This window comes from Harpia harpyja, chromosome 14 (assembly GCF_026419915.1).
Source record: "Harpia harpyja isolate bHarHar1 chromosome 14, bHarHar1 primary haplotype, whole genome shotgun sequence".
Taxonomy (NCBI): Eukaryota; Metazoa; Chordata; class Aves; order Accipitriformes; family Accipitridae; genus Harpia; species Harpia harpyja.
In genome coordinates this window covers 32,893,521-32,907,297 of record NC_068953.1, presented here as the reverse complement: position 1 = coordinate 32,907,297, position 13,777 = coordinate 32,893,521, and the positions used below count along the sequence as shown (strand labels likewise).

The 13,777-nt window shown below is 43.7% G+C and overlaps 1 protein-coding gene across 6 annotated transcripts in view; it reads right to left on the bottom strand.

Annotated features, from left to right (window-relative positions):
• The window catches only part of ENTREP2 (endosomal transmembrane epsin interactor 2), a 178,781-nt gene extending 173,377 nt beyond the window's left edge, over window positions 1–5,404 (bottom strand). For 3 of the 6 annotated variants that reach the window (XR_008238194.1, XR_008238195.1, XM_052807461.1), the window contains exon 1: window positions 4,811–5,404. Coding sequence is in view for 4 of the 6 variants with exons in the window: in XM_052807461.1 (XP_052663421.1) it covers window positions 4,811–5,059 (249 nt within the window). In the remaining 2 variants the exon portion in view is untranslated. The remainder of the gene's footprint in view (window positions 1–4,810) is intronic. The other 3 variants (XM_052807460.1, XM_052807464.1, XM_052807463.1) reach the window with 2 other exon arrangements.
• Window positions 5,405–13,777: the final 8,373 nt, after the last annotated feature.

Sequence of the window (13,777 nt, the reverse complement as noted above, 5' to 3'; positions counted from 1 at the left end):
CTTGATATCTATGCTAGAGTTGCATTTATACCTACAGCAGGTGGACAAGAAATCTAACATTTAAGTCCTAGATATGAGACGATCAGCTCCAAGACAAATAAATTATATGTGTTAGCAGACTTTACAAGTTCAGGACATACAATATGTATCACTCAATACTAGCAGAAAGTTTACTTTCTCTCAAACAGCTTAGCTCTACTTTCACAGCAACAGACTCTGTTGGCAGCAGGTTTTTCATACAAACTAAAGCTCATTGCTCCGAGCTACAAATACCATCACTCTACTACCTCCTTTATTTCACCTGACTATCCACAAGCAATAATGGAAAACCACCAAAGGGAAAGAAAATGGGGAAAGGAGGAAGGAAAAAAATCTGTACCTGAAATGAAGAAGAGGAGATAAACACACAGTTGCTAACAATTCATCTTTCTTGTAATCTCCCCTTCACTTCCACAGTGATTCTGCATAGGAACATGCTAGAACAACCTGCTGCATATGAGGAACAGTCAGGGTGACAGACTAGTAGAAGCTTTTGAAAGTTAACTCCTCTATGCATCATCTGAAGGATTTAAACCTATTTTGTACAAAGTCATTGAAGAATACAGAAAAGGCTCTACACTCAGCTTTCTCAGTTAATAACGTAGACAAGTATATAATGTATTTCACATTTTCCATGAGAGAGAAGCTGGGTCTGAGTTCACCTTGCCAATCTCCCTACATATCTGTTTTCCTTTTCAAAGAACACAAAAAAGCACGTATATCACGAACCTTGAAGGCATACTGTAAGAAAGCTGCTTTTAAACAAGAGGACTTTATCTGTTTTGAACATGGGATATGGATGAAAAGAGGCAGAATTGAGAAAAAACTTAATAGAAAGGAGAGGCAGCACAAGATCTTCCAGCAACATGCTTCTACACAAGAATACAACCATTGTCAAATAACTATATATATGAGAAGAGATAGCTTGTACTCTGGTGTATGTTCTTTTAAGATTTCTAGCACCATGGTATGATTTCAGAAACCTGGGTAGTCTCATGATTTAACTTACACCTTCATTAATGCTTTCCTATACTAGAGATAACTATAGTCTCTGAGGCTGGTAATTTTCTCAGAATGCTGGGATCAAGGCGGGGCAGGGGGGGTAAACCTCGCCAACTTCTAAATAATTTCAAGAAATGCCTACAGAGAGCAAGATTTGCTTTTGTAGTCATGCTAACATAGCTACCAGGCCTATGGTTTGCTAGTGTCCCAACACCCATACAGTAGCCATAAACATTAAATGCATGTAGCTGAAGCAGTACAATCAATCTGGGCACATACAAAGCCTGTAAACTACAAATTGGTGTATGTTTTGGATTCTAAAGAGCAAAGATTGAAGAAATATTTTCTCATCTTCAAGCAGCTATGGACCTACAGGAGAGACAAAGAACATTGTCACTGCTTATACTTTTGTGGAAGTTTCAGTGATCTACCAGAACAGCCTAACTTTGAGACCTATTCTTCCAGATCAAAATAAGGCTAAGAATCATTTCTTCAAAGGATCAAAGACACATTCATACACCTTACATATGCTTTTACCCAACCAAGAGAATGTGAAGATGAAATTGCCATTCTCCTGAATAAAAGACTGCAATGGGAACAAACTGCCTAGCATTTCACCACACAGTTTGTAAGACCTTGCCAATGATTTCTGCCTATGCAGAGAATCAACCAGTGCCTCCCCATCTAAGCCCCAAATTCCCTTTTGCTCAGTGGGAGTTCAACTCTCATTAACTACCTTAAAATGTCTTAATACAAAATATATGAAAATATTTTTTCTCTTCCTAATATGATGCTATAAAAGATAAGATAAAGCAAAATGGTTTAATTTATGGGATGATGCTTAAATAAGCTCTGAATTCTTCAGAGTTTTATGGAAACGATGGTGCCTTGTTCTTTAAATAAGCTCTCGCTGGTACAGTCACTTGATTTGATTCCAAAAAGAAAGCGAGAAATCAGAACCTTTCCTTGCATTTGATTAGAGAATATTCTGTGAGGAGTGTAATATGCAGCCCGCTCTTTTTTCTTTTTTAATCAGCTAGAATGTTACAAATGCTGGGAAATCATTTTCAAAAACATTTAAAAGATTCTTAGCAAATTTTTGCAGCCTTCGCTTACATTGACAGGGCAGTTGGTGTCAAAAAATGCTGAAAGTGCTAATGCCAAGGCTACTCTGTTTTACCATGTACATTTCTAATGAGTAAAAACCACAGTATATCACACACACCCTAAAAAAAAAAAGGTTTAGAACTGCTACTTGACCATCAAGCAACTCAGTTATTTATTTCCAAGGCGGTGGGGTGGGGAAGTAGTTTGAAGGGAGTGAATATTTATGCCTGATTTTGGCACCAAGAGAGAAAGGATACTTCCATTATTTCTCTCCCATGTCACTTAACTCACCTTTAGTTATTTCTTCAATTATATTTTCCAAAAGCAAGCTAAAAACGTTCACTCTTCCACAGAAATATTTTTCAGCTATGAGTGACAATATACCTAGTTTTTGCTGAACTCACTAAATACCTCAACAGGCTCTTAGAAAAGGCTCTATAAGCAACTAACTTGGCCTCAAAAATTCCTTTAGGGCTCACCATACTTGAAAACTGCTCTATTTTTACCTTATTTTTGAGACTTAAGAGATAAGGAGATTAGGAAGAAAGTATGGTTATTCTCATGCTCCAATAGATCATTTATAAGGTAGAATTATTTTTTCAAAAAGTAAGTTCTTAATTTACGACACAATGTATACCTGCCTCATTCTGATAACACAGGACAATAAGGCCTTCTAGTCAACAGTCTTGCAATGCTTTCCCTGTGCCTTCTACCAGTTCATACCACAGGCTGGAATCATGGCTTTCTTCTCTATGACAAGCAAGTAACATTCATGAAGTCTAATTGGAAAACATACTTTTCCATGGGTTACATTGCACAGAGAAAAGAGTAGAAGGAGTCCGCAATCAGAAAAACAGTGTATCTTAGAGGATACCGATAACCCCTAAAAGTCTCTTTTCACAAAGATTACAGGAGCTGGGAAAAAAAGGCATTATTGAAAAAGTTGTGCTTACTGGAATACACAGTCAGTTGTGTACATTCCTGCTTGGTCTATCAAGATAAGAAACCAAGTCTGCCTAAGCTGTACTGTTTTAATAGCACATTAATACGTAAGCAGCCAGATTCTTAATTTAAAATTCACACCTCATCACAACAAATAGTTGCATATTAGCTTGCAGAGGTTCAAACTCAAAACAATGATTATTACAATATCAAGGCTACTAGTGTAAACTGATGTTTCTTTTCAAGATTACAAAAAGTCCTAGCAAAATCAAGAAAAATATCTAAATAATTAATCCAAAACTACTCTTCTGCTCTGAAGGACTCAAAAAAATTAGAGTAACATGCTGCATAAGAGCATATTAAACAGTTATTTTTAAAATTACACCATTTCTGCCACATGCTCAAAACTGAATAACCCAAATAATTTGCCTAACAGTTCTCATTTCTAACAAGCACTTTTAAAGTTGAAAACTCTCTGGTCCATTAAGAGAGCTGAAAAGACATACTTGAAACCAATAACGTGTTAAATTAAATAGAGCAAATCTTCACCAATAGCACAGCTACTAGTGCCCTCAGAAGCATCTAATTCTTTGTAACTGTCAAGTCCCATTTCACTGCTTATGAGAGAAACTTTCGTAAACCAGTATTATACTAATGCATGCGTGTGTGCATTGTATCCATACGCACGTGCAAACAGTGATAATCAGCATTAAGTAAGACCACCTGAGTAAAGAGTATAAATTTTTTTTTTTTTTTTTTTAATAGGACACAATGGAAAGCCAACAAGAAAATCACAAAGGAGTCAGGAGGACCCAGTTTTGGGCATAGGCGATCAGAACAAACGAGCTTTTCACTCAGATACCCAGTCTCGTGGGACCAACAGCCTCTCCCAAGGGGCTCACCTCAGGCTCTCTCGTGGCAGGACTTTTGGGTGCCCCCAAGCCGCAGGCCTTTCTAGCCCTCCTGGCGCGCTCACGCTCTACTCAGCAGAGAGGTCTTCCATACTGCGCGTGTATCTTAAAACCCGCGCCTGCTGTGCCCATCTCATTTTATTACCTTCACCACAACGTAACTCGTGGCTCAACCTGCATCCGAGCGCAACCCCGCGCCGAGACCTCGACGAACGGCCGTAACTCAAGGTGAAGCCTCAGGCGGCGCGGAAGACAGAGCCGGTACGAAGGACGCTAGGGACAGCGACAGCAGCCCGCGAAACAGATACCGACCGCTAAGGCAACACCAAAGGTTAATTTGTTATCCCGACTTTCATCCGACGCCGTCGGTAAAACGCCAAACCACCCCGCCTAACACTTCTAAAGGCGGCAACGAAGCGCCGTCCCACCGCTGCCGGGCTCCGAGAGCGGCCGGGACGGAGAAGCGCCAGAGCCGTAGCGAACAGAGGGCATCCCGACGGGGCTCTCTCACGCCGCTGCCGGGCGGCCCCGCGCCCAGGCGCGGGGGAGCGGGGAAGGAGCCTCGCCCGCCGGCCCCCGCTCCTCAGCGCCGCCCGGGGGGGGGGGGGGGAGGGCGAGGTACGAGGCCCGAAAGCGCCGCTGCCCCCGCCCGCGTCCCACCTGTCGGCGCGGACCCGCGGCCCTGAAGCGCTGCAGGCGGCCCCGCGCCGCGCGGGGCCCCGCAGCGACCGTTGGCCCCGTCGAGCGGCTGCGGGGGCTGCGTGGCTGCGCCTCCCCCCCTCACCCCCCCCGCGCGCCCCCCGACTCACCGAGAAGCCGGCCCAGAAGGGGCAGGAGTGGCGGACGCGGGCCGAGGTAGTGAGCGCCAGGGCGGCGAAGCTGACGGCCACGATGAGGCAGCCGAGCGCCATCTGCGTGACCCCCAGGGCCAGCATGGCCCGCGAGCGGGCGCGGTGCTCCCGCAAGCGGGACAGGCTGCGGGACAGCGCAGTGGGGCTGAGGGGGCGCGCCCCGCCGGGGGGCCGCGCCGCCCCGCCGCCGCCACCGCCCACCGGCATTCCTCCGCCGGGCCCCTCACGGCGCGGCCGGCCGGCACCGCCTCCTCCTGCCCCCGCCCCGCGCCCGGCGGGGAGGGCGCGCTCCGCCGGGCGGCAGCCGGGCGCGGGCGCTGCGGGGCGGCGGGCAGCCGCGGCGCATGGAGGAGCTGCCCTGCCGCCCGGGGCGACCGGCGCGCCCCCGGCCGGAGGGCAGCGGCCGGCGGGGCAGGAGAGGGGCGGCCGCCGCCGCCGCCTCCTCTCCCCGCTGCAGGCGCGGGGGGGGGCGGGGGGGGGAGCTGCGGGGCTACGGCGCGCAGCGCGCGGGCGCGGCTCGCCCTCAGCCGCTGGCGGGGGCGGCCCCGGCTCCGGCCCAGCCCCAGCGCGCACGGGGAGACCCGGAGCCCCGCTCTCCGGCCCGCCGCGGCTCCCGTCTCTCCCGCGGAGGGGAGGAGGGAGAGGCAGGGAGCGGGAGGCGGGGGGGGGGAAGGGTTGTTTACGGCCAATGGCGGGCGGCGGGAGGATGAGCGCCGGCCGCCCTGCGGGGAGAGCGGCGCGTGTGAGGGGAGCGGGCGGCGGCGGCAGGGCCCGGCCCGGGGCGCCCCCCCCCCGCAGCGGGACAGCGCCGAGCCGCAGCGGGCGGGAGAAGGCGGCAGCCTCCATCGGCCGGCCTGCCTGCCGCCGGCCTCGGGGCCGGCCTCCTGTGCGCCGAGGCTCTGAGGGAGAAACCTCTCCCCCCCTGGGCTTTGTGCAGCAGGGGCAGCGGGCAGCCGGTGCCTCCGCCCCCCCCGCGCTGCGTGTGAGCGTCCAGCGGTGGAGGAAGGGAACAGTTATTTCTTGGGGCCGTGGAAAAGGCACGACGCTCAGGTTGCATCTTAAGCTTTTGGGTCTTTTTCTTCTCCCCCAGCGAACCACAACCAAGCCTCAGCTTGCAGCATACTTACTACCAGAAATATATAAAAGGCACCAGAACAAGCCGCTATTTATGAGAACGTCCCTACCCTGCTGCTGCTCACGACAACAAGGTCCAGCATGGTAAGGCTACCCACAACAGCTAAAGCACATTTAAAAGCCCGTTTTCTGCGGAAGGGAAATCACAGTGATAACCTATTGCCTGCAAACACCTAGGCCTACTTATGAAAAACACACCAACAAAACCCAAACACAAGAACATCATCTCACTACATAGCAGTATAGTTTAGGTAGTAAAACAATTCTAGGGTTAGTGGTTATAGCACCATAATTGTCTATAGCAGTGTAATTTTTTTTTTATACAGGAATTGATACATGTAGTCTACATACCTGTAATACTGCAATATTCATACAAAAAAAAAATCCCAAACACCACATATAAACCAGACTTAAATCTTTGCTTATGAGATGCCTTCCCTCTTCTTTCAAGAACTCATCTTTGCATAAAATAGTTTGTTTCCTGGGGAGGTGGTAGTGGGGAAGTATGCCTTGACAGGAAAGCATCAAAAGATTAAGTCCCCTCTTTTTTCGTACAACATTCAGTTATTTTATTGTAACAGGAAAAAAAAAAAAGCTTGCCACTTCTAACTTAAATCACTGTCTGTGCCACAAAACAGGTTAGGATAGCAGACAATAGTGCTGTCACCCCAACATAGCTAAAATACTGCTCCAGTACATGGGCAAGTAATGTTTTAATCAGATCCAAAAAGCACCTGACAAAACTACACTGAAGAGACAGCTGTTCCACTACAAGTTTTTATTCTAATGCAGAATAGTACTAATTTAATACTACTAGTAATCAAAAGAAGAGTTAGCTTACAATGTCTTAGTTTCTCAGACTGGGCATGAACAGAATGGGAGTCAGTTAGAAACAAAACACCACCACCACACACACCCTTGCCCCAATACTCAGCCTCAACTGATATTCCTGAATTGATTGCTGGCACAGGAGTGCTACATCCCATCTGAAAGCCCAGGTGGAACAGCTAGATGAAAGGGGGTGGGGATGTATGGTACTAGATCACACTGAATTTTTGTTCATGCCAGTTCACACTAAAACTAACTTCCACTTGTTTTTAATCAAATAGAGCTGTTTGCTATCCAACACTGAAAACATTACTTCAAAATATATCTTTCAAGGTGAAGGAAGAGTCTGTGTTATATTCTGCCAAACAGCGTGAAAGGGGCTAGCAAAAAGAAACAAAACAAAACCCAGCACCAAACTGAACCTGTGCAGTCTTCGTGATTAAGCAGCTCATTCCCCAGTCAGGCAGAAATGCTTAAGGTTATTCAACAGCAGGACAGTTAGAAACCTTATAAAGAATAAATGCATTTAAACCTCTATCTGGGCGCTCTCATTCAGGAGTAAGATGGCCCTAGGGCTTGGAGAAATTAGGACACATTACACCAGGGTGTGAATTTACATCTCACTAGCTCCCTGTGCTGATACTATTGTATGCATTAAGTACAAAGCAATTTACTTTCATTTCCAAGGACTTTCTAACCGGCACATACAAAAAAAAAAAAAAAATCCACACTTGCAGCAGTCCAGAGGAGGATCTGGCATTGCAAATCCACGTACTTAACCCATGTCTGTGAACCTCACATGTGGGTAAGCTCTCAGGTAATCAATGTGTGCACTGCTTCCAATATGGCAAACTAAGACTACCAGAAAACAACTGTTTTGGCTTCCAGTAGGAATCTACGGGAGTCCAGATCACATCTTGTTCACTCCAGTTTTCCTGAGCATTGAGGTGTAGATAGATATTGCTCTGAATTAGCTCTGGATTCAATTCTTCGCTTTCTCTGAAGGCGCTCAGTTGCTGGATTTGTTTGAGAATGATTTGAGGGCAATTTGGGACATATTATTGTCCCTAACTTTAAATGCAGTTATTTTGCTGAAGATTTTTAAAAATACTTTCATTGGTATTTTTCAATGCCGTATCATTGAGCGTAACTTAAAGTGGGATGCAGTACCGAAATTTCTTCCATAACTACAGTAACAATAGCTTTGTAGTAGCCATGTTTATATTTGAACACTATAATATACTAATTTTTAATTTAACAAACAATTTCAACATTTCCTGAAGGCAGCCAGAAGGGCACTACATATCAGACCTTATTATTAGCCTATTAAAAAACATCAAAATTCAGAAGTCAACATGATAATGATCCCACTTCTATGGTAATTGTCTCATTACTGTCAGTCTTCACTGGCTCACAACCGGTTCGGAAAGCAGCTTCATGAGGTATAGAAACTATATTGGTGGATCAAAGTTTGGATTTATTCTACCTCACTTTCAACTTTAGTAAATTTCATGCATCTTTATCTCTGCAATTGTTATTTGAAATGAAGTAAATGACATTTTCAAGTATGACAGAAATGGAAAACGAACAAAAAGAAGTAAATTCATAGTTACAGTAAACCTCACCAATTAATGTAGATAAGAAAACTGTTAAGAAGGTGCCCTACAGTGTATAGCTACTGAAAATACATCCAAGGGCCCAGTGCTGTTACTTATCCATAGCATGTCTCAAAATTCGCATGCTTTACATGATTTCATTATTTTAAGCAGCTCTTCTCTCTATGTTTATATAGCTCTAAGGACTTAATAAGCACTAGCAATCCAGGTTGTCCCACAGTATACATCCTAAAGATGTAGTGGAAATTGGACAAATGAGATAGGTGGTATCGCTGCTGAAAAATAGTGTGTATACTTTATATATATCTACACATACACACAAAATGAGAAAACCCCACAAAACCTACAATACCTCCTTCCATATCCAACCTTCATAATGCATCTTGATAACTTGACTTAAAGTATTTTTATTATTCTAATATTTAGCAAATAATTTCTCAGCCATTCAGATGCTCAGTCCTTAGAACACCAGCAATAGTAATTCTACTTTCTTTGTCTACCCTGTTCATTCCTCAGAGGGAATCAAGCATCAAGACCACAACAGCCAAGACGAATTCAAATGGAATATACCATTATTTCTTGGCACATACCTTAAAAATTAATTATCCTTTTCCATGGCTACACTTCAACCTGTTCTGAAAACAACTTGTAAGGCACTCCAACTTACTTTATCTCAGATTACCAGGAACCATAACCAACATACCCTATTTTTACAGAAGTACTGAAATTGGTTTATGGATACAGGCACCTAAATAAAAAGTCTGTGTCATCGGCAGTACCAAAGAGCAACATCTTCTCACACGCCAACTTTTAAGCGTATAATGACATCAGATTTCAAATGCAACAGAAGCTGGTATTTCAGTTAATTAAAAAAGAAGTTTGCATTTCCTCACACTTGGCAATCAATCTTCCTTATGTTTATCTTCCAAAAAGTTGTACTGGGCAGAGAGAGAAAGAAGGGCAAGACAGCAAATAATAAAGACTGCTTTATCTATATACAACATTCAGTTGTAATCAGTGTCTTGCAGGAAGTATCCTGCTTTACCAGCTTTATAATTTGAAAATAGTAAGAAAAAAAATTCTGCTAGCAGATACTAAAACGTGTCAAAGACGAGACAATACATGCAAGTGCCCACCAATATAAGACAGGATCATAGGGTTAAGCCTGTAGATTTGTTTAACCTTTACAGTGGCACTGCTGCCTTTGGTGTCATTTTGCTTCCTGATGACTCAACGTTTTTCTTAAAATAGCACAACTATCTCTGATAGACTTGTAGCTAAGCAATGAACCTCAAAAAAAAAAAATCCCCCCCCCCCCCATACTTTTATACTAATAAAAGTATCCATTGTGTTTTTACAGACAAGTTTTCACTTTGCAAATCATACACACAATGTCACTACCAGTCCCATCTTTTACAGCATTTTTCTGTGGAAGTGAATGACTGAAGAGTTCACAAAGCACACTGATTCTGTGTACAGAAATGTTATGAATAAAAACATAAAAAGAATACCGTTAGGATCAGCAGATTTTGACTAAGCCCTGCCTCTGTGCTTGAAACGTAAGTGCCTATTTATGAAAGCTTTTTAAAATAATATATTAAAATCAAGAGCATCTACCTTGCAATCAAGAGCCTTATAATAAACCAATGCCTAGACAAAGTCTGTTTCCAAGAAGTAACACAAATAAACAGAACTGTCACCTCTCCACTTGTAGGCTGCAGAACGCTGCCCTTGGTGGAGTGATTGTGCGCAGACGAATGATTCTCTCACTTGTCTGTTTAAAGGACTTGGAGTTATATGTGGATCCCTGAATTTTTCAGCTATTTTCTGCACCATCTTGTACCTATGTACTGGTCTATTACCCTAACCAGACAGTAGACCTGAAGGAGACAAAGAGAAGAAACCACTATTACTTTACACCCGTTGTTGTTGTTCTGTTTTCTCATGTTTTTACACAGAGGATAATCACAGATCAGTTGGTTTTACAAAAATAGCATCCTTTAACAACATAATTTAACCATATATAAAACCATAGGATTTACTTCCATATGTAAGCCAAAGGGGTTTTAAACAGGAAAGCTTTGCAGATGAAAATGAAAGAATCCTCAATTTCCATGCTTTAATCTGAAAATAGTCTGGGTCTCTTCTTCAGAAATATCTACCTTGGAATTACTTCCTCCATGTGATTGACTGCCTTGATGAATGTCCCAGAGTGCTAAAGACACCACTGAAATCAAAATAATTGCCCTGCATTTTATGACCGTTTGAAAGTTGAAATTGGGTACATGTCTTGGAGCTGAAAAGCAGATTACCCTGTGGTTTTATAAAAGGCAAACTAGAACTCAGATTATTTTTTTTTAATTTTTTTTTTTTTTTTAAAAGACAGATTTCTTTCCCAGAAGATCACCCCTGGTCTGGCAGAAAAATGTAATCACTGCAAATATAAAAAAAAATTACATAAAATGAAGAAGTACCTGGTATTTTCTGTTCATTAGCAAAAGTTAGCAAGACTATTCTTAATCAGGAGTTTGGTCTAAGAAATTAAAACATGGCAAAATATATATCCAACATCATACAAGAAGTTTTGGACAGAAGTTTGTCTGGTGCATTAAACCATGCCACTTTTCTTCTATAAAATTTTAAAGTGTGCAACACTTCTGTATATACATAACTTGTAGTAGTGACCAGATTCCTTACTGATCCCCATTGCCAAGAGTAAAAAAATGTGGTAATGTAGAATTAGCTGCTTCATACTGCCTCTTAAAATGATTGGGCTTTACAGGGCCAGAGTCTAGTAGATTGTTTTCTACTGTAGAAATAAAGTAGCTAGAAGTCCCAAATAAAACTTAACATGATCACTTTTAATAGTGCACAATATCAACATTTCATTAAAAACTACACCTGGATTTTAGCAGCGTAGCTGAAGAATCATTTTAAGCATTTCCAAGTAGGTTTTTATTGCCTTTACTAAAAGAAAAATGACAATTACATTTTTTATGTAATAGAAGACAAAGACTTAGTTTGCCAACAAAAACATCTCAAAACTTATTACGATTCAAGAACTAAAACTTTCAAGAAATTAATTTGTTTTATTTACAGGTAAGTGATTTAAAATGTTTAGAATGAAAAAAAAAATAGTCCCTCCCCTAAGTATCTTGCTGAGACTGTGAATTTTCTGGTAAAGGACATGGAATCAGAAATTAATCTGCTTGTGAGGATCTACCTACTCTTCTTAGACATGTACACATTACTGAAAAGATAAAGGGGAATGTCCTGGTTTCAGCTGGGATAGAGTTAACTGTCTTCCTAGTAGCTGGTACAGTGCTATGTTTTGAGTTCAGAGCGAAGAATGTTGATAACACTGATGTTTTCAGTTGTTGCTCAGTAGTGTTTAGACTAATGTCAAGGATTTTTCAGCTTCTCATGCCCAGCCAGCGAGAAAGCTGGAGGGGCACAAGAAGTTGGCACAGGACACAGCCAGGGCACCTGACCCAAACTGGCCAACGGTGTATTCCATACCATGTGACGTCCCATCCAGTACAGAAACGGGGAAGTGGGGGGCAGGGATTCGCCGCTCGGGGGACTGGCTGGGTGTCGGTCGGCGGGTGGTGAGCAATTGCACTGCGTATCATTTGTACATTCCAATCCTTTCATTATTGCTGTTGTCATTTTATTAGTGTTATCATTATCATTATTAGTTTCTTCTTTTCTGTTCTATTAAACCGTTCTTATCTCAACCCACGGGTTTTGCTTCTTCTCCCGATTTTCTCCCCCATCCCACTGGGTAGGGGGGAGTGAGTGAGCGGCTGCGTGGTGTTTAGTTGCTGGCTGGGGTTAAACCACGACAGTCCTTTTTGGCGCCCAACGTGGGGCTCGAAGGGTTGAGATAATGACAAACCTGACCAGAGCTTGTTAAAACAAATTTGTTATAAGCATTCATTATATCGGTCTAATAGTTGCTGGTCATTATGTTGATTTATGTGTTCTTAGAGTTGTTGCTCTGGTTTTTAAAGTTCTGTTATGTATCACCTCGCTTGCTGTATGTAGTCCCTCTTCTGCTGCTTATCATCCGTGGGAGGTGGATTAAGGTTTTCGCTTTGATGTATTGTATAACACTGGTTTATGGTATGATAAAGTCGTCGGCTGTGGGATTAATCCGGTACTTGCACCCAGCATTGTCACCTTTATACTGTGGAAGCCATCTGTGGGAAACTATTAATAATTATACCATTTACCTTTCCTCCTTGGAAAACCAGTCTATGGGTGGGATACCTTTCTTCCCCTCTCCTTTCTCCTTCAGTCCAGTTACAATGGTGTTTGAGAATTTTGAAAAATTTGAATACTCTTGGGATGTTGGGACCAGCACGGTCCTAGCCCTACTGCTAGGAATTAGCATGCTTCTGAATGTGGTTCAGCTCTCATTTAAGGTTAAACAACTATTTAAGAAAATCACCCAGAGATCTGCCCCAAGGCTGGATAATTATGAGTGGCAGGGTGTGTGGGGTAGTATGGGCAAGTACCTAGAAAAGTGGGCACCTCCAGTGTTTTGGAAATTCACCCCTGAACAAGTGCAGAATCCAGAAGAACTAGTAAAATATTTGGAAAAGGTATGCTGTCACCCCGGCAGCTCCAGAGAGATACAAATTACTGCAACGTGCTGGGGCCTGGCCCATGCCTATCGAGCCCTGTTCGACACCACTCAGTACCCTCAAGGGGAAGAGAAGGTCTCTGGACCTAACAACAAAACGATGAGCACTGTGGCTATCCAAACCTCAGCGACAGGCACTGCAGCCCCTCCAGCCTCGGCAATGAGCACGGCAGCTACCCAAACCTCGGCAACGGGCACTGCGGTTATCCAAGACCCGGCGAGCGGTACTGCAACTGAACCAGTGGACCAACCTGCACCAGTATCAGTTGCCCCCGTACAGAAAAAGAAATATACAAAAAAATCAGTTCGCTTAGCGAAGGATGAAGGCGAACCAGGGTCATCACGGGAACAGGAGGAAGAGGCAGAACCAGAGGTAATAACCCGGTCCCTATCCTTGAGTGAGCTGCGGGATATGCGAAAAGATTTTGGCCGCCGTATAGGTGAGCATATTATCACCTGGCTCCTCCGATGCTGGGACAATGGGGCTAATAGCTTGGAATTAGAAGGTAGGGAAGCCAAGCAGCTGGGATCGCTTGCCAGGGAAGGTGGCATTGACAAGGCAATTGGAAGAGGGACACAAGCCATCAGCCTCTGGAGGCGACTCCTGTCAAGTGTGAAGGAAAGGTACCCCTTTAAGGAAGATGTTATATGTCAATCAAGCAAGTGGACAACCATGGAAAAAGGTATCCAATATCTGAG